Raw genomic sequence first — 21,222 nt, 5'->3', positions numbered from 1 at the left:
TAAATTGACTTACTGAATATACATTTGACTGAATTTTTGTCAAAAATAATTCGTATTTAAATGATCATTTCAGTTAGAAATTTTACTTTTGTAGTGATGCATCAATGTGTTCAAGATTTAAAAATATATAACCTCTTAATAGTAAGTATCTTTACGAGAGTTTATTAATCTAAATCGAAACATACATTTTATATGATTAAAGCAAGAAAAAAACAAAACAAAATGTATCAAGTAATCAATTCATAAATGTATGTAAATATCCACAAAATTAATATATTGAAGGATTCATATGATAAGAATGAGAAATTAACTTAATTTTAGGCATAAGTAGTACTCAATAGTTAAGCCTAATGAAACATGATTAGGTAAAATACAATGTCATGTTTGTACCTTTTTAAAAGAAAAATATCCAAAATAGTCATATAATTAAGTCTATAGTGTTAGCATTAAAACTTCACATTATTGACAATCCTTTTTTTACTTTCTTACTTAATAATCAAAATTTGTATAGTACTCGATTAAATTTAAATTTACATATTATAAATTTACATATTATAAAGTTTAAAGAAAATACCACTAGTTAATTAATAACTTCAATAAAAATGAAATGACATGCCACAAGAACTTTAATTAGGCTTTTTGACTTTTGACCAAATATTTTATATTATAAAATATGTTTTAAAATGTATTTGCCTCATTTTCCAAAGTTTATTGATCTCATTTAAGTGACTTTTCCCCATAATAATAGTATTGAACCCAAACATTGAATACATCCTAATTTTTTCCTTTTCAATCTACATCTATTCCTTAATTTTTGAGTTTCAATTAATTTAAATTTTCACTATCAAAAGTTTATTTTTCCTTTTTGTCATTATTATCAAAGCTCAAAGCTCAAATTTATAATTAAAATAAATTAAATTTCTTTGTTTTCATAATTTTTAGGGGTCATTTGATTGAAAGACAGATAGTCAGAGATTGGTAATTATTATAATAACTAAAGGATATAATGATAATTATTTGGCTACAATAAGATTATCAAATATTTTTGTGATTCAATTATCATTACACATTTTAAAAATTATAACTAAATAACTCTTTTATTATAGTGAATGCTAATATTAACAAATAATAACAAATGTTGATTTACAATTACTAATATTAATTATGTAAAAGTTAAATTTGCAACCAAACATTATACTAAAATTTAATATCAAACATTATTCTACCTATTTATCTAAGAACAGTGGCCTATTGAAAGACAACAACTTTCTCTATTAGGAGTTTGATACTTGCATTAAAATTAATCGATTCGTATTTATATTGCATAGGATTCAATTCAAAAATAGCATTATCAAAAAAAAAAAATTATATTTAAAACCTCGAAAAAATCAACTTCATCCACTACGTCATGTTCGAGCTATAGACTACAACTTTCTGATCTTCCAAGAAGGGATTTTGTACTTGCAAATACAAACAAAGGTGTCAAGATTGTAAAAATCCCAAAAACAAGAAAAGAACCCCATAAACATTCAGAGTAACTGGTAAACCAATGCCAATGGCAGCATACAATGTAACTAACTACTACTGATGCCATTTTTGAAGGCCTCCCAATCATAGGAACCAACATCATCCTCTACCCCTTACCCTACATTTTTGGTCCTATACAATAAAAAAATCATTTTTTTATACAAAAAAAAGAGAAGGGGGTGTTCTATGTACTTATGTACACACAGAAAGAGAGAAAAAAAAGGAATTTTTTCTATCAAGAATTGGATTTTGTAATGAAATGAAATGATATCCATCATTCATTTTCATGTGCACTTCTTCTCTTCAATCCCCAAATAAACATATTGTGTTATTCATTCATCTTTTCTTATTGAAATCTTTATTATTATTACCTTAGCTTTCTAGGGTTTAGAGAAAAGGGGAGAAAGAAACTTAAAGCTCTCACCTTTATACATATTTATAAAAATATATACATAATGGTGTCTCTCCTTTTCTAATTTTAGTTTTAGTTTTTTTTTTTTTTGCATGTATAAGGAATCATTTGCTTTTGGGTGTCTTTGACATATGGAATTGCTTTATCAGAACAAAGAAAAAGAAAGAAAGAGAGAATATATAAAGAGGATATGAGCTGATGTTTAATGGGTTCTTTATGTTACTGCTGTTGTTCAATGGTGTTGCTTTCACTCCTTTCATAGTTTGTTGTGAAAAAAATCCAATCTTTTTGAAGATATAGGAAGAATATAAGTGTATTGATTGAAAGGGGTTTGTGGGGGTGCTGAAAGATTAGGTTTTTTTCTTGTTTGAGGGTGAAATGTTGGCATTGGTAGGGGGAGAAGGTGATATGGAGCAAGAATTTGATGCAAAGCTAAAGATTCAGAACAATTCAGCTAATACTCAGAGATCTAAGAGCTTTGCATTTAGGGCACCACAAGAGAATTTTACAATTCAAGATTTTGAATTGGGGAAGATCTATGGAGTTGGTTCTTATTCCAAGGTCACTTTTTTCCCCCCTTTGTTCCTTATCTTTGTATTTCCATTTTTTAAAAATTTCAACTTGGTAGCATTTCTATATTTGGTTTCTATTGCTTAAAAATTTCTGCTTAACTGTGAAAATTTAAACTTGTTAGCATTTCTATATTCTTCTTGTTGGCCTTTTTGTTTAGTATGGAAGGGCTTGGTCACTGGTTTATCTCTGTTGTCATTTTTTACTGAATTCCACATGTCTTCCCTTTTGATGGTTCTTTAATCTGTGTAAGCAGAAATTTAGTTTACTGTCCACTGATAAATTTTTTTTGAGGGTTTATCTTTGAAGTTTGTCTGAACTTATCTGGTAAGAAGCTGTTCATTTGAAGAGATTTATACTTATAGAAACTATGCTTTATGGCATTAATGATGTAGGGATGTAAAAATATCATTCTTGTTTCATTTGCTTTTGGTGTAAAGAGAAAATTCTCATTTGTGTTGGTAGTTTGTGTGATCTAATAGATGATTTTGGTTGAACCACAATTTTTGTGTAACATATTTTTGGACACTTTCTTGTTGTGTTGTTTATGGAATATATCTGATTTGTCAAAAAGAAGGAGAAGAAGAAGAAATCACACCCCTAGTGTAGTGCTCCATTTCAGGGGTTGTCATAGACAAATGTGTGATTGAGTTTCTGGCTTATTAGTTTGTACTAGTAACTAACAAGAATCTTCTGAGATGTGTTGTATATCCCTTTTCATCTTCTCACTTTTTCATTAGAATAGATTATGGATATAATTAAAGTACATGAACTCAAATTGTGGTGTTAATGCTTAATTATCGACATGTCAAATTAAAGTTTTAGCATTTAAGTTATTTGCCCTCTATGTTTTATCAGGTTGTCAGAGCGAAAAAGAAAGATACTGCGAATGTTTATGCCTTGAAGATCATGGACAAGAAGTTCATCACTAAGGAAAATAAGACTGCTTATGTGAAACTAGAGCGTATTGTACTTGATCAGTTAGATCATCCCGGTGTTGTCCGACTATTTTTCACCTTTCAAGACACTTTTTCACTGTGTGAGTATTTTATTCATTCTTCATTTAGTGTCTTTCCCCCCATTTTGCATGCACTCTTGTTGATCTTTGGTTTGTCTAATTTAATTGTATTTGTCTGTATTATGAAGACATGGCACTTGAGTCTTGTGAAGGTGGAGAGCTTTTTGATCAAATAACAAGGGTAAGTAAATGAAGAACCTTGATGCATGTATTCTTGTTGTTGTTATATGAAGTGTCCAAGTAGAACCCGATGCAATAAGAAAAATGGAAGTTCCTGTCAACCCGTGAACCTTTTGCAGAATATGGATATTGTACTTATTTGAATGAAAGCTAAATGGTTGAGTTCCGTAGGCTGAAATGTAGCCATACTTTGATGTTCTATAAGGTGTCTGTATTATTCTTTCCAACTTCCGAAAAGAATGAACATCTTCTCAAAGGTTCCCTGTGTATTCTGCTTTTTCCAGTCAAAACATTGGTGTTTTTCATGAACTTATTGAAAATGTTCCCGTCCTTTCTTCAAAATATTTCCTTTCTCTAAAGTTTGTGACTACATATATGATGTGCTAATATTCTTGTTTGATTGGCTAGCAAGAGAGGATCATGAACAATGTAGTTTTAACTTTGTGGGTGCAGAAAGGCCGTTTGTCTGAAGATGAGGCACGCTTTTATGCAGCTGAAGTTGTAGACGCTCTTGAATATATACATAGTATGGGATTGATTCATCGAGACATTAAGGTATTTCACAAAGTGGACTGTTACGTGAATAATATATGTGGGGGGATTCTGACAGTTCGCTTATTGGCAGCCAGAGAACCTGCTTCTTACTTCAGATGGACATATTAAAATTGCAGACTTTGGCAGTGTAAAGCCAATGCAGGATAGCAGAATAACAGTCCTTCCAAATGCTGCATCAGGTAAATGTTGCTTTCTACGATGACACTCTCCTTGAAATTGGATTCACATTAACCTGATGAGAGTATATTGTCGTCTTGATCATTATTGAATCATTGGTTGTTCTTTTTATTCAGATGACAAAGCCTGTACTTTTGTGGGAACAGCCGCTTATGTACCTCCTGAAGTTTTAAATTCTTCTCCTGCGACTTTTGGGTATAAAACTCTATCTTTGGAAAAACCATATTTTTCTTCTTCTTTGTGTTTTATTAGGACATATGTTGTAGGTCCATGTCTGCATCATTGCTCCTTTTAAATTTTTACAGCTTGTTCATATTAGCGTCTACATTTCTTTATTATGAATCATATTTGTCTAACATCACTATTCATTTTGGATATGTCTTTACCAGAAATGATCTTTGGGCACTTGGCTGCACATTGTATCAAATGCTTTCAGGAACTTCTCCGTTTAAAGATGCCAGTGAATGGCTCATCTTCCAGAGAATCATTGCCAGAGATATTAGATTCCCAAATTATTTTTCAAATGAAGCCAGAGATATTATTGATCAGCTGCTGGTACGCTATCATTTCGTATTTAATATTCACTTCCATCCTGTGGTTCCTCTTTCTGTTTCCCCTATTATGCTAGCTTTTTTTCTTTTTATGTTTTATACTTTACACTTCTCCATTTGACTGAACTTTCATCTCTAGACAGTGTGGTCTCTACTTTAAACAACACGCCTCCTTGAAGTGAGGTTTGACCAGCTTTGTTTTTGGAATTATAATATTCCTGATCTAAAGTTGTAGCTAATTTTTTCTCAGTCGTGGACCATATCTTTGTCTATTGACCTTTATCTTTTGTGAATGAAACAGGGAATGTCCCTACAATTTTATACGTATTTTATAATCTGCAATCGATACCTATCCTATTATGAATAAAGTAAAAAAAGTGCATGTGAAAAATGTAACTTTCGCTTCTGAAGTAGTATCTTGTTTTGTCTACACTGTACAACATGACCGTCATGCAGTCTAGAGAGTTATATACTATGTAATATCATTACAAAAAATTCTGGGTGTTGAAATACCACCACAATGCTTACATGACAAAGACCTTTCATATTTTTCAACTTCTTACATAGAGAGAATGAATTTTTCTACAGTAGTCTAGCACTATCTTCGAGACTTCGACAACTTAGTTCTTTCTAATAGGATGTAGTATATAGTTTTAAAACATTCAAATTTCAAAATATAAAGCCAGAAGCTTTGTCCTCCATGTGCTGGCTTGCAAGTGCAGTTTTGCTGGTTATAATTTTTCGTTACTTGCAGCTATTAATTATTATCCAGTACTGGAAAAGGACGTTGCTGGTATATTGTGGGACTTTTGTGCTAATGTGAGCAACGTGCTACGTTGTCTTTCACTAGTTCCTATGAAGTTTCAGGTTATAGAACTTTAGGTTGGTGAACGCAAGGGTGTGACCTTGTGATCAATGAAATAGGTTGAGAACCATGAAGTCTTGGATTCAATTCTCAGTTGAGCAAAGACACTACGTGTTTTGTTTCATCTGTCTAAGCTATGGTGGATAGAGTTACCAGGTAACTGTCTTGGCCGGAAGTAGAGGGTGGAATTAGTCTAGGTGCACGCTAGCTGGCCCAAACACTACATTTACTACAACAAACAACAACATACTCAGTGTAATCCTACAATTAGAGTCTGGGGAGGGTGGTGTTACGCAGACCTTAACCCTACTTTGTGAAGGTAAGGTAGATAGGTTGTTTCCGAATAGATGCTTGACTCAAGTAAAGCCATATAAAAGCACGTTTGAGAAGGACATACAGTAATCAATAATCCATGAAAATAATGGAGTATGTATGTTAGTATGTTAGATATATCTTCCTATTAGTGTTATCTGTTCTGCTGATTGACTTGAGCGCAAAAAAAACTCAGGATGTTGATCCTAGCAGAAGACCTGGTGCTGGACCTGATGGTTATGCTTCCTTGAAAAATCATCCTTTCTTTAGTGGGATCGATTGGGAGAATTTGAGGTTGCAGACCCCTCCAAGGCTTGCCATGGAGCCAAAAGTATGTCATTCATTTTGCTTTATGTTTTAGATCTTACTTGCCCCAACAGATAGTTCTTTTCCCGTTAAACAGTTCTAGTTATGAATCATTCAGGCCCCGTCAACTCATAGCAGTGGTGATGAGCAAGATCCTTCATGGAATCCATCACACATTGGAGATGGTTCAGTTAGACCTAACGATGGAAACGGTGCTGCTGCATCAGTTTCTGAAGCTGGTAACAGTATCACCAGGCTCGCATCTATCGACTCCTTTGACTCAAAATGGTAGGCTCATGAACTTCTGCTGACCTCAATAATGAAAAACACTCCAGTATATCCGGATGCTGTCATATTTGTTAACCTTTTCAATAGAGTTCCATAATTCCATCTGGACCAAATGCTCTTTTTCTATCTTCCCTTTTGATAACTACTATATGTTGACTTTTTTCTTGTGATGGCATCAATAGGAAGCAATTTTTAGATCCTGGTGAATCCGTGCTCATGATCTCGATGGTGAAAAAGTTGCAGAAACTCACAAGCAAGAAAGTTCAGCTAATCCTAACAAATAAACCAAAGTTGATTTACGTAGATCCCTCAAAGTTGGTGATCAAAGGGAACATTATATGGTCCGACAATCCTAACGATCTTAGCATTCAAGTCACAAGCCCTTCACAGTTCAAGATTTGTACAGTTAAGTTCCTTTGCTTTCCCTGCATATAACATTGTTAGTCAAGTTTTTGTTACTTTAGTTTAACTCGTTTCCGCTATCTGTGTGCATTCATCTTGTGATCATTACAGCCAAAGAAAGTTATGTCATTCGAGGATGCCAAAAACCGAGCACAACAGTGGAAAAAGGCGATTGAAGCTCTCCAGAACCGGTGATTCTGGTCTTTTTGTTGTTTTGACTACACATTCTTTGCAGATCGAACGGGGTTCCAGAAACAGTTGGATGCTCCTAAAAAGAACTTCTTATCAAACACCACTCAATTTTACAGCTTTACTCTCTCTAGTAGAAATTTTCACTTATCCTTGGATGAAGCTCACTCCTGTTTACACAAATCACATTTGTATGTTTACAGACTTGTAAAGACACAAAAGTTTTATTGAAAGAACTTGATGAGCTGATTTTATCAGCTATTTTGCTATCTATTATTTCATCAACTGTCATTTATTCATTGTTTAAGCAGACTGTTTGTAGAATCTAAGAATCATCATAAATATATACTTTAATCTGATGCAGCAACAACATATCCCTTAAATTTGGTTGGATCCAGATATATCCTGATATATCGCGTCTCAGTTTTGAATATGTTGCTCAACATTCCTATATGACACATCACTCAATGTCACGATGCATCTTGTAAAGTGATGTATTACGTCCTGATACATCATGTATAATGATATATTCGTCCAAATACATCACGTGATGTACTAGAGAATAGAATAGAGTAGGAAGTTTTGTAAATTTTTTTCAAATGATAGAAAAATTTTAAAAATATGATAAAATAAATTGTATATTTATGTAATTTTTTCATATATTAATCTAAGAATTCTAATCTCACGACTATAATCCGAGATAATTTAGTCGGCGAACCAAACAATCATCCTTCCATTTGGTCACCAAAAACACATGTCAAGCACGTGATTTTCCCTCCCAAACTCCCCTGTTTCGTCTCCTTCACAAAACTTCAAAAAAAAAAACTGAACTTTTCATTCACTCTCAACTCTTTTTACGCCATTAAAACTGGAAAGAGCTATGCTTTTGAGTTTTGACGCAATTTGTCATTCTATGCTGTAGCTGCGCTTCATGAAACAAAGGTAAAAGTTAATTTCTCTCATTGTTAAGAAGTGTTATAATTGGTTTGTATTGAGATGCCCCTTACCTGTTTGTTAAAATGCCTGAAAGAAATTGAATTCACTGTTGAGTTGTTTCCATGATAAATCAGTTATGAGCCAATGTGTTGCTCGGACTCTCCAAAATGTTTGTTGCACTCGTGTTAGATCCTCCAAATACTAATTTGGAGGATACAACACATTTTTGAAAAGTCCGAGCAACACAAATGTGAGATTTAGGGGGAAGTCATGTGTTATGTTTTAGGAGAATAACTTGTTTTAATGTCTTCTTTGTTTAACTTTGGTCTAGATTATTATATGAAGTTTAGGATGAAAAAAGAAGTGTTGTTTTTCGAAGGCTTAGTTGCGATGAAGGTGTAGGATGATCGGATGGGAGGATAGAATGGAGAGATTGAGAGGGGGAAGTCACGTGTTTTCATGTATGCTGTTGAGAAAAAGGATGTCGCAAATACTACTGGATTTAGTTTAAGGGATGTTTTTGGCCAAAAGTTCCTGTAAAATTCAACAAACTTGTGACTCTATTTTATCTATAAATTCTCAAATGAGGAAGGTCATCAATATCTATGCTTGTCTTTCGTTCTAGGTCGTTATTTTTTTCATGGCGGCAACCAAATTGCTTACAATCTCCATAGCACTTGCTGCTCTTTCTGCATCAGCAGCAACTCTAGGTGTTGTGTTTTGGAGAAGAAAGACAAGAGCTGATGAGGAGAAAATCCGAGAGTTGGAAAGATCTTTGAAGGCTGCATTGCAGAACTGTGGTGCTGAGAGGCAAGGCCGCATTAGAGCTCAACAGGCATTGAGGAAAGTTGCCAACTCAAATGATTCTAATAATTCATATCCTTTGGCACCTATTGCAATCACTCGGTCATGTTTCTCCACGAGGTACCTTTTTCTTTTTTAACGTTGTGTTTTCTTGTATGGCTTGTTGATATGGATGGTAATGTAAATAATATGTTGTGGTACTAATAATTATGATTAGGAATGGGACTCCGAGGCAACCTTTGGTTGTACCACTTGCTAAAGCATGTCTAGTATTTGATCCAACTCGAGTTCCACCTGCATCTCTTGAAGGTCTTGAAGGCTATTCACATTGTTGGATAATTTACGTCTTTCATCTAAATACGGATCTTGACAAGTTATGGAAACATCCATCGCGGTCTAAGTTCAAGGCAAAGGTAAGAGTACCAAGGCTGAAAGGAGAAAGGATGGGGGTCTTTGCAACAAGATCTCCTCATCGCCCATGCCCTATAGGCCTCACTGTTGCAAAGGTTGATATTGTGGATGGAAATAAAGTTTTCATTTCTGGTGTTGATTTAGTTGATGGAACTCCCGTCCTTGACATCAAGCCATATCTTCCATACTGTGATAGCATGCCTGGTGCAATGGTCCCCGATTGGGTAAAGACGGACAATATGTTAGCTATAACATCTGTTAACTTCTCTCACGACTTCTCTGCCTCTCTGAGCCATTGTTGGTCAAGAAAATTACAAAAGAAGAAGAAAACCGAGATATTACTTTATACATCTCCTACTGAGTTTCAAAAATTGATTCATCAAGTGCTGTCATGGGATATACGATCAGTATCTCAGAGGATTCGACCTCATAAGACTGAAAATAGCAGCATGAATAATGCAACGCTTGAAGATGACGACAGTCAAGAGGAAGTTCATTTTTCTGATGATATTGTTTACCACCTTATTTTGGAAGGCCTTGACACCTCCTACAAAATTGACTATGATGGCAATGTTCATGTCGAAAAGATTGAACCTTGTACTCCAAACTGAAGCAAGTTGTGGTTTGTGCATTATCAGAGCTAGTTGATTGAATTTTTTCATGTTATACTTTTATCTGCTGTGACATGAATTATGTAGGGTTTTTTTTTTGAGTTTCACAATCATGTTTTACGCGATATAACTTTCGTTGTGCAGCTACCAGATAATTGATCCTGGTAGTGATAATTTTGCAGTAATGTAGACATGTATGAGTCTGTAATATCGAGAGTTTATCATTTTTGCAGATAGTGTTATACTTTGGTTGAATATAATGATTCTTGTAGAAGAGAAAGAGAACAAATAGTTGTTTGATTTATATATAAAAAAAAGTTACATGATCTCAGCCCTTGTCACAAAATGAAATGATATATGATCCTGAACATGAAAAGCTAAAAACCAACAGCATAGGTTATATGAAATACAATATCTTTCTTTTCAAGTATTAGCATGATCACTTGTAAGTTGTAACATGTCTTGTTATCTTTTTCCGACTTCGAGTACAAGAATTCTGGAGAGTAAATAATTCCCTCTATAGCTTCAGCCAAAAAATTGAACCTTTGCGTGAGCCTCCGATGAAACTAAAACTAGTTTCTTCAACTGCTAGTTATTTCTCTGTCCTTTGACTTGCACATATCTTCTGCTGACTTAATAAACTTTTTTGTCAAGTCATCAATCTGAAAGAACAAACACAACCAAATGAAAGAGGGCAGTAGAGAATAGAATATAAATTATACAGCACATGGCGAATGTTTCATTCAGCAAACAAGTTAATATATATGACGTACTTCCTTCTCCAGTCTTTTTGCATCGTCTTCTGAGAAAGCTGAAGCTGACTTGTCTTTGTCTTTCTTCTTGGGCACAGATTTCTTTATCGTGTCCAAAGCCTGATAAAAAGGAAAGTAGTATCGACATGGAGACATATGTACTTCACATAAATTCTTCGGTTATATCCAAGCAAAATCTACATGCATATGACTGTTTTTATCAGCTCAACATTATTTACCCCATTCTTTACTTCCGTTTATTTTGGAGGTGGGGATTGAGTTCACCAATGAATCTAGGAGCAATACTACTGGTCATGCTGCTGTCTTGCATGGAGAAAATGGTATATAAACGTTCGACCTCATAAATGATAGGTGACAAAAAAGGTAATTCACCACATCTTCAGTACAGTCCAAGTCATGCGAGGAGAGTATCGTGGACATCATATAAGCATAACACACACAACTTTTGAACAAAGATGTTTCCCTCAATTCCAAACAAGAAACTACTGGAAGAGCTCCATTAATTTGTTAATAGAGGACAGCATACTGAAAACTACAGTAACCTCTTGTTGGTGGCCAAACTAGGTTGAAGGTTAATGAACTAAGTGATAATTCATTTAGCATCTCCAAAGTTGGAATTTCTCACGTTTTCTCTCTATAATATTTTTGTTATCCTCCTTAACTTCTCTAACTAAAAAGGAACTAGAATGTTAAAACCTCCCACAATGCCAATATTCCTTCTCTTTTGTTCCTGTAGTTTGGCCACTAAACCTTATTTTTTACAAGAATATTCTCTAAAGCACCTTTCCCTAGACATTGTTGCAACCAGAAACTACCAGAATTCAACTACAGGACTACAAAAAATAACCCCTCTAAAGCACTACAGTTAGTAGCCATTTACTTTTCAAGCTCTCCGCACCCAAATCACATTAACATACCTGAAACAGAAAGTCAGGTCTTTGTTACCCAGCAACAACCAAGTCCAACATACCTCCAGCTTCATTTTGATATTGCAGACACACAACCATCATGCCTAAGCTTTTCTTCAGCTCGTTGGCTCCTTATCACTAATCAATAATGATTCCCTTTTTTTAGAATTAGTAAGAGAAATTTGATTTTTGGCTCCTTAATTACTTATCAATTTAGTTGCTCTACAAAGACGACGACAACAGCTATTAGTATTGTTACACCTCTATCAAAAACAAGTTAAGATGAGGTAAGCTACATGAATCACCATACAGATTTGGACCTTTTATGCTCTTGGAAGTTAAGAAGACGTAAAGTAGAAAGTGCACAACATGTCCCTCAATTTCAAGAGTACTACTTAACTGAATTCTTAAGAGAGTTTAGTAGTTGTCATCCAGGACTTCAGTAGTAACCATATGCAATTGTCTAGAGTATACTGTAGAGCAGCATTTGAAAAAACGACTCACATTTAGGGCTGCACAGAATACAGCTCAAATCATGAATAGCTAGGGTCTGACTCTCTCCCAGCCTTTAATGAGCTTGAGCTGGCTAGAACCATCTTTCTGGTCAGTCACAACGAGCAAGTTTTATAAAATATATGTGCAACTACTACACTATCTCATCTGTTAGGGCTCCTTTATTTTGCTTTTAACCTTGCTTATGGATGTAAAAAGGGGAAAAGGAGATGTAAAAAAAGGTGTTGGTCAATGGTGTACCTTCTGGCGTGCTCGTCTTATACTTTGCTTAACGTCTTCAGATGATTTCGCAACCACTTTGCACACAGCCTAGTAAATAGGATGACATTATCAGCACCAGAAACATTTAAAAATAAACTGAAATTGACCAGGATCACCTGCACATGCTCCTTAGTCAACCTGCTTGTTGCACGGATTGCCAGGAAAAGAAAAAAGAGTGAGTCAAAAAGCACTGAAAATCTTAAAGGACATAAAGTACTTTCTGCACATTGCATATCTCAAAAATGTTGCTTATGCAAATAGCAAAGTAGCATAACAGTTAATCGCCTGAAGTAGTTATATCCCTGGGGAGAATGATTATTTTGAAGAAGTGTTATAATAATGTTTTTTCTACATCAACACAATGTACTTCAAGCCATTCTTCATGTAAATAATGGCAACATGAAAGTTATAGTATACTATCAAGTCGAGACCAAAATTAAGTTTTTGCTTCTATTTTTGACAGTCACCTGACTAATAGATGGATCATGGATCCAAAAACAAAGAAGAGACTATTTTACTCTTTCGAATGGATACTTACGGAGGTATTGGTACAATTAATCTCTGGTTGTCGGATTGAGGATTTAACCCCAATGGAGATGAAATAATGGCTTTCTCCAACTCTTTGAGGGACTGCAAAAGACAATCACAGTCGATCATGGTGCATATTCATCAAAAGTACACTTCAGTTTCAATTTTTTTGCACTCAGAATAAATATAAAGAAATGTTCCATTAATCAAGTAAAATGAATACAAATGGAAAAAATATCGAAAATCAGACAGTATATGCATATGAGTTTAAGTGTATAAATTACATCTGGATCATAAGGATTCACTGACAAGGTTTTTGGGTCTAGCACTGAAATGACAGCCATCCTGCAAAGAGGTGTCTTAACACCTCCTGAATCAACGATGATATGATCAAGCATTCCTGTGAATCCAAGAATCTGTACGAATGAGTCCAATTGAAGGCAAACAAGGTAAATTGTATTACAACAGAAGTTGATATCATGTACCAGCCGATGCTCTTCCAGTTCGCAGCTTGGTCAATTCTCGTGATAATGCATCAATTGCTGCCTCCATCTGTGAGACTGCAGTAGCTTTAATGTTAGGACCTACGTTTACAGCTGTGGTTACACTTCCATAATCATCACCATCTACCTCCTCCCCTACAAATTCATCAAACAACAGATAGCAAGAGGTCAGAAACTTCAAGCATGTTGCCTCTCAAAAGAGATGATTTTTACAAAGAACGTTCAATCGTCAATCGATATTATATTTCCTCCAAACTTATACCAAAAATAGAAAGGTTCCATCATTACAAATTATAACAATATCCCAAATGAATAGCAGCAAACCTAAACAAGAGAAAACTCACACATGATATTAATGGAAATTAAAAGTGTGCCCAACCATTTGAGTAATTGTAATGTATTCTAACATATATTATGAGTTTATCTAATTCCACTGATGGTTTGAAAATAATTTTTACACTGTCAGGTAATCTTTCCTATTCTGGCAATTCAAGATTACAAATCACACTATTCATGAAATTCTTTAATTGGCCTGATAGCACCATTTGTGTAATGTATACAAGCCAAACTCATTTTTCAAAGGATTTAAGTTATATACACGGAGAGAAGTTTAACATGTGATAGTAGGTCAATTATCCCTTCTTTTTTTATGACAAGGAGAACCGCAGTCACTACCCTTTGGGTGCACACAAGGTAAAACCTCCACTTCTATGCAATAGTAAACCACACAGTAGAAGTAACCTGCACAGGGCGAGCTCGGCCGGAAGGGAAACCCCTTGCTTGTTAAATTACCCCTTTTTAACAGATTATTGATTAATGCTTATCATATAGTTATTTTCAGTTTCCTATAAGTACTTATAAAATGATCTTATTGTGTATATATACAATTACTTGAACTCTTTTTTCATATACAAAATCATGAAACCTTGCTTCTTCTTTACTAAGCTATTAGCTTGGTGAGTTAGAAATGTAAACTCATTTTTTAATATTGTGGCATTTGGGCCAGCTTACGCATACCTCATACTAATTCCATTCCATGGATACTTGCCACCTCCCACCAACAACAAGTACCGTATAACACGGCCATCAAGGCCGAGACGGACAGGAAAAAATCACCTAGTGTTTATGTCTCTGTTAAAATTAAATTTGAATCAGAAACCTCACGATTCTCAACCTACTTTATTAAATGCTAGAAATGTAAACACATTATCAACAAATCAAAAAGAACATGCGTTAATATATCCACATAAATTGGATGATTAATAAGAAAGGCATATAGAATCAGTACTAATTTGTTTCCTTCCTTTAGCAAAACTCCTCCGACTTTCAAGCAGAAAATTGGTGGTCTGCTCCAGCGAACAGGGAACAGTTTCATAGCGAATTGGACTCAAAGTGGAGCCTATCAAACGATTTGCAGTGAAATTGGTAGCCCGTAATGCACCATAGATGTTGCGGTAAGCTGCTAATGCTCGTCGAGTTGAGATCGCCATTGTTTCTTCTCTCACAATTCTCAAAGTTTTGGTTTATAGGGTTTTACAAAACCCTTCACTGAACCGGGGAATCTAATTTGGTAAGCCGGCCGAACCGGATTTCTCTTTTTTTTCTTTTTTCTTTTTTCGAATAAAGTATTAAAAACACACGTGAACTTAACATAAATTATTAGTTTTATCACAAATTATTAACCGCTTTAAAAACATTCTAATTCGTACCTTGCATAGTAAATGATTTCAGACGTTCATCAAAGCTTTAGAATCTATCATTCGTCGTAATATCAAAAACTATTGGAGATCGATGAAATAAAGCAAAACCTAAGAGTGGGTCTTGCATATTTCACCAAAAATTCAAATTTGGTTATATACATGATACATCGGTGATCAATACATATAAAAATATATAAAAAAAAAATCACTATTATATTTTATTTATGTTAAAATGATTTTGTTCGTAAAAGCATAAGTGACTCATTATTGTGAGTGATGACTAGTTATCTAAATTCAAATCCTGAATCGAGCTTTAAATACAAACTCATTTATAAAAGGTGTTTATTAGCTTATTAACTTGTACCCCCTAAGACCTACTTATAACAAGTGGTGGTTATGAATCTATTTCTATAAGAAACAAATTCTTCTATAAATAATGTAGTAATTTAACTTAAATACTATGCAATCTCGTAACGATCAATACTATGTGAGAATACATCAATTTGATTAATTTTAGTGAGCGATTACAATTAAAGATAAAGATAAAAAGAAATATCATTTAAATAATAACTATATCAATTTTATGAAAGTTATATTGATGTATACAAAAAATACTTATGTTTTAGAGAGATTTTTTAATTTTTAAAAAAATTGAGATAAAATGTAATTAACTTTTTAATATGAATTCGTGTAAAATTACCTTTTCTATTCCATGAAAATAGAAGCGAAAGCTACAATTTTCTTTACTATATTCAACAAAGTGTAGTAGATAATTTTGAATTTTATATTGATATTAAAAAATTCATTATATATTATTAAAGACATCAACGTGAAATGTATGGAGGATAATAAACAATATAAAAGAAGATCTTATTGAGATTTGCTTTGAATTATTGTGAACATTTATTTTATGTCAACTCGGTTTTACTCTCTTCGTTCATTTTTATTTATTACGTTATATTTTTTAAAAGTTAGTTTGATTAATTCTCAAAATTAAATTAGATTACATTAATTGGATATTTTAAATAAAAAATTCATATATTCAAAAACTATACGAAAAATACTACAAATTGCAATTTTTTTTACATATCAATATAATTAGAAAAATACATATTAAAATATTAATCAAAATTCTTATTGTTTAACTTTAAAAATAAAAATTATGACAAATAATAATGGACGAAGAATAGTACATGATTCATGAGTTCATGGTCACCAACTCAAACTTTATATTATGTTATAATATAATATACAATATAATAAAGATATCTACCCCTTTTTTGTTGTTATTTTCGAATTCAGAACATAAAATTTAAGTTAAAAAAATTGTAATAGCATCAAATTATAAGTATAATAAAAATTGAGTTAATTATAAATTCGCATAATTTGAACAAAAATTACTAAATTCATCTAAATTGCTAACAAACATTGAATCCGCACATGTTTGTTATTCAACAGAAAAACTACATATCCTACCTAAAGGGACAGTATTGGTAAAACTTAATAACTTTTAACCTAAATTATATATGTGTATTTAAATAATTTATTCAAACACGTCGCAACCAAAAATTGTAATGTAGACCGTCTTCCTGATGAATACGAAAAATTCCGACTCCAACCCTACTTCCATTAGAAAATTGATAAACCTTTTGTGTAATTTTTTTGTTATATATAACTCAACATTGTTAAGCCTAAAATTATGGACAAAACTTGTTGCAGTTCAATAAAAAATGGCTGCAAAACAAGTTGTCCTTCTATTTACTCTTATATTGGCTTTGGGATTTATCCCTTTTCTTGTATTTTCTGCACAAGCAATTCCATTTGAAAGATTTGAATCTTTAAGAGTTGTCAAAAAAGTTAATAAAAATGGTCCTTTTCTTGGACTTATCACAGTGTATGCACCAGAAGAAGAAGCTTTCTTTAAAACTGGTGTTTTTAGGCCTGATCCTAGACACCCCTTTGTTGACTTATCAGGTCGGGGTTTAACTGAATTCATTACTTTCAACTCGAGTATTTTTGTGCAGTGAAAATCTGAATTTACTGACTCTAGATTCTGAATTTGTTGCAGGTAGACGATTTCGAATTGGGAAAGTTGAGGGCAAAAAAGTCATTTATGTGAAATGTGGAGTTGGATTGGTGAGTTTTTTTCTTATGAAATCCTTCTCTCAAAAAAGTTAATGGATATTTTCCTTTATTTTTAAATAGTGATTTTATTCTTGTCCTCTTGTTGATGATAAGAGACAAGTAAGCGTGATGGTCAAAATTTTTTCATTCTGTTTTCAATTTAACTTTTTTGAAATGAAAAATTTCTTAACAGAGAGTGTTTGATCTGGTTCGAATCTTGAATAGTGGGTCAAAATAAGAAATAATTATAATTCAGTTGGTTGACTATTTAGATTTTCACTTTATTGGTGAGAGTTCGATTTTATGACCGTTGTTATAAAAAAAAATTTGATGAAATCATTGATTGGTGTTCTTAGGTGAATGCAGCAGCAGCAACACAACAGATGTTGGACTTGTTTGACATAAAAGGGATAATTCATTTTGGCATCTCTGGTAATGCTAACAGTTCTATGCAAATTGGAGATGTCACAATCCCAGGGCAGCTTGCACAAGCAGGGCTTTGGGATTGGCTGGTAAATAATTCTTGTTCGGACTTTTCGAAATTGTTAATGTATTCGTGTTAAATACTCTAAAAGTACCTAGTCCGAGCAACATCTAGTAAACGAACCTTTTTTGTATTTTTATTATCTATATTGTTTGGATCCTCTAAAAGTACTGTCACACAAGTGTCTGTATCTCCAAAAACGCATTAATTTTTGAACGATCCAACACATATCTGTCAATATTTTTGAAGAGTTTGAGCAAAACATCAAACAAACCTTTTATTTTTTATATTTTTATCCGTATTGCTTGGACCCTTCAAAAATGCATAGCTTCTGAAGAATCTGAGTAACGTAGATTTCCGTCTTACTCAAATAGTTGGCTCACATAATTTTTATTTTTTTTACAGAAACCAAATGCAACTATGGAACCAAATGATTTTGCTCAATTTAATTTCAAGAGCTACAATGATCCTAAAGGAGGGGAAAATCAGTTGGGAAAAGTAGGATATAGCACTGAACAGTTTTACTCAGTTGCAGGGGAAGTCAATGTGCCTCAAAGACCAGTTTGGTTTAACATAACCAACAATTGGCTTCATTTAGCCTCTCATTTGCATGTAAGTAATATTAGTACCATCGAATCAGGTCAATTTGCACGCACTTTAATTATACCTTCGATTATATTTATTATCTCTCCTTGTATAGGTGGGATCTGAACCCCCTTCGTCAGTTATTACATTATATGTATATAGTAGATGATGAATCCCTTGATAAAGATTAGGCATAATGCATAAACATGACTCTTAACTTTGTTTCTGCAAATAACTATGCCCTCCAACGTTGAGTGTGTATAAGTAGACAGTTAAACTTATATAAAGTTGAACAAGTAGACACGCGCGACCTACATGACATAATACACGTAGGATGCAGGACGTCACGTAAGATGCAAAATTGTCATGTAGGACGAATGTGTCTATTCGATTAATTTTAAACAAATTAAATGTCTATTTGTTCATACCAATGTTAAAGGTCATAATTATCGACTGAAGTCAAGTAGAGAGTCATCTTTATGTCTTCGTCACTAAGTACAAATACCAGATAACTATACAGTCTATATCCATCAAGTGGAGACGGATCTAGGATTTAGATTTGACAGCTTCAAGTTTTAAGTTTTTACATTGCTGCGAAAAAACAATTTTCTTGAACCGAAGGTCTATTAGGAACAACCTCTTTACCTCACGGAGATAGGAATAAGATCTCCGTACACCGAACCTTTCCAAATCTCACTTGTGGAACATCTTATACCACTTCTTTATGGTTATTTTGTTGTAATTATGATGTGTTTGGATGAAATTAACAGGGGATAAATCTTGATCAATGTGCAAATTCAACGTTGTGTCTACCAGAAAAGCCAAAACTAGTTGTTGGATTGAAGGGAGCTACTTCAAATTTTTTCATTGACAATGCAGCTTACACACAATTCCTTTTCAATACTTTTGGTGTCACATCACTTGACATGGAAAGTTCAGCTGTAGTAATGGTAACTTGCTTTTCCCGTTTAAGTTATATAAATCGTCAGTATAAAATATGATTAGATGGCTGATTGAAAAACACTGACTATAGTTAAACTCATAATATACCAGCTTTATTTGTCTTTAACTACGTGCAACCGTTCATAAAAAGTAGATAAGTAACACTGAAAATAAGACAGTTACTTATTATAACATGTTAAAATATATAATCAATCTAAATTTAAATATATTTTTTGCAATATTTATGCATATATAAGTTAATTTTTTTTTTTGTGTAGACATGTTTGTCAAATGGATATCCAGTTATTGCAATTCGTGGATTATCGGATTTAGCAGGAACACAAAAAGGGGATAACACAATAAGATTATTTGGCTCTTTAGCTGCTCTAAATACAGCAAAAGTTGTAATTGATTTTGTTAAGTCACTCCCGATAAATCACGTTTCGCAATTCTAGCTAAAATATTATCGGAGATGAATTTAGAGCAGGTTCTATAAGTTTCAACTAAACTTATTAATATTGCTCCAATTATGTATTTGTACGCATAAAAATATTTCAATGTATACGTATAATAAGATCACACGCTTATTATGAATCAATTTTCTCTTTGCTCCATAATGTTCAATTTTTTAAAATTAGAATTTGATAAATTTATAGGATCTTTGATTTAATATTAAAAAATTTACTATTATTACCTGTTGTACTAATGACTAAATATGCATTTTACATAATATTATCATATTTTACTCAATCATGAACCCAAACAGACCTACTATTTTTCATTCAAATTCCTCAAAAAATTTTTGCAAACTCAAAAAAGATAAATAAGAATAACAAATATAAATTTTATTTGACCATCTTCTTTTTCTTATTTATTTATTATTTTTCCATATATTTCCCATTCATCATTGTTTATGTATGAATATGCTATTTAAAAAAATTGAACGTGTTATAATACGTATGTGGTCCAATAATAATAAAGTAAAATAAAATATACTAAAAAACGTAATTTAATTATTTAAAAATGGGAGAAAAAGATATTAGTACATTAATTTGGAAATATAGGGTTTGCATTAGTTACACTCGAAAAATTCTTAAATTTACAAAGAAATTATTTGATTCGAATATAAATTAAATAAGAAACTAATTATATCATGTAAATTATAAATATTAAATTTGTTGAAGTGCGTGAATAAGGTAATTAAAAATTCTAAATACTTTTATAAAGGACACAATATAGGAGTTGGTGCCCAATAAATTATTAAATTCGTTAAATTAGTACATAATCTGCAAACATGAAGACAAAACCACCATTCATGATAAGAAAGAGCCATTTAGACATTCAATTAAATACATTTTTTTTTTTTAAAAACTTTTAATCACTTCTTTCACATTTTGTTTATTTATTTATTTATGTTAAACTGGAATAAAGAAGTGGATTAAATTATTAATTCCCCATAGGCATCAAAATTAGACCAAAAGAATCATTGCCACCAACCCCCCTACTTTTTTTCCTAGCCCACCCCTATTATCGTAATATCATTATTTTCGGGGAAAATGGTTTGATATATTCCTCAACTTTTATTATTTGGAGCTGATATATCCCTCGTTATAAAAGTGGCTCATATATGTCCTAAACGACTCACATATACCCCTGCCGTTACAAACTGACTTACATATGCCCTTCATTGAACGAAAATTAAAAAATTAGTTTTAAATTTATATTTATTATTTCTAATTTAAAAAATAAAATAAAATTAGGGGTATATATAATTCTTCTATCAAAAT

At 32.8% G+C, this 21,222-nt stretch overlaps 4 protein-coding genes across 6 annotated transcripts; 3 read left to right on the top strand and 1 right to left on the bottom strand.

The window, feature by feature from the left end:
* Nucleotides 1–2,317: 2,317 nt before the first annotated feature.
* Nucleotides 2,318–7,358, top strand: Pdk1 (3-phosphoinositide-dependent protein kinase-1). The gene is made up of 11 exons (NM_001247590.1): nucleotides 2,318–2,500; nucleotides 3,368–3,548; nucleotides 3,656–3,708; nucleotides 4,161–4,262; nucleotides 4,333–4,441; nucleotides 4,556–4,634; nucleotides 4,829–4,994; nucleotides 6,364–6,498; nucleotides 6,592–6,761; nucleotides 6,944–7,166; nucleotides 7,275–7,358. The coding sequence occupies exons 1-11, from the start codon at nucleotides 2,318–2,320 to the stop codon at nucleotides 7,356–7,358; spliced, it is 1,485 nt and encodes a 494-aa protein (NP_001234519.1).
* Nucleotides 7,359–7,906: 548 nt separating this feature from the next.
* LOC101251947 (uncharacterized) lies at nucleotides 7,907–10,346 on the top strand. Its single transcript, XM_004250442.5, has 3 exons — nucleotides 7,907–8,294; nucleotides 8,914–9,212; nucleotides 9,310–10,346. Exons 2-3 carry the CDS (start codon nucleotides 8,929–8,931, stop codon nucleotides 10,112–10,114), a joined length of 1,089 nt encoding a protein of 362 aa, XP_004250490.1. The 5' UTR covers nucleotides 7,907–8,294; nucleotides 8,914–8,928; the 3' UTR covers nucleotides 10,115–10,346.
* A 48-nt stretch (nucleotides 10,347–10,394) lies between these two features.
* LOC101257624 (uncharacterized) lies at nucleotides 10,395–15,427 on the bottom strand. Of its 2 annotated transcripts, XM_004249966.5 has the most exons (8): nucleotides 14,889–15,427; nucleotides 13,583–13,735; nucleotides 13,382–13,497; nucleotides 13,108–13,199; nucleotides 12,686–12,707; nucleotides 12,549–12,617; nucleotides 10,888–10,986; nucleotides 10,395–10,776 (listed from the first exon to the last, which is right to left on the bottom strand). In XM_004249966.5, the coding sequence occupies exons 1-8, from the start codon at nucleotides 15,088–15,090 to the stop codon at nucleotides 10,696–10,698; spliced, it is 834 nt and encodes a 277-aa protein (XP_004250014.1). In that variant the 5' UTR covers nucleotides 15,091–15,427; the 3' UTR covers nucleotides 10,395–10,695. The 2 variants fall into 2 exon arrangements, with proteins under 2 accessions (XP_004250014.1, XP_025884150.1); XM_026028365.2 differs by lacking the exons at nucleotides 10,395–10,776; nucleotides 10,888–10,986 and adding an exon at nucleotides 12,191–12,395.
* A 1,422-nt stretch (nucleotides 15,428–16,849) lies between these two features.
* Nucleotides 16,850–20,033, top strand: LOC101257326 (bark storage protein A). 2 transcript variants are annotated; one of them, XM_004249965.5, is made up of 6 exons: nucleotides 16,850–17,274; nucleotides 17,369–17,436; nucleotides 17,781–17,936; nucleotides 18,314–18,520; nucleotides 19,264–19,443; nucleotides 19,714–20,033. In XM_004249965.5, the coding sequence occupies exons 1-6, from the start codon at nucleotides 17,031–17,033 to the stop codon at nucleotides 19,888–19,890; spliced, it is 1,032 nt and encodes a 343-aa protein (XP_004250013.1). In that variant the 5' UTR covers nucleotides 16,850–17,030; the 3' UTR covers nucleotides 19,891–20,033. The 2 variants fall into 2 exon arrangements, with proteins under 2 accessions (XP_004250013.1, XP_069147873.1); XM_069291772.1 differs by lacking the exons at nucleotides 16,850–17,274; nucleotides 17,369–17,436 and adding an exon at nucleotides 17,489–17,544.
* Nucleotides 20,034–21,222: the final 1,189 nt, after the last annotated feature.

The sequence above is a fragment of the Solanum lycopersicum genome, chromosome 11, assembly GCF_036512215.1.
Source record: "Solanum lycopersicum chromosome 11, SLM_r2.1".
NCBI classification, from domain to species: domain Eukaryota; kingdom Viridiplantae; phylum Streptophyta; class Magnoliopsida; order Solanales; family Solanaceae; genus Solanum; species Solanum lycopersicum.
This window is presented reverse-complemented; position numbering and strand designations above follow the sequence as displayed.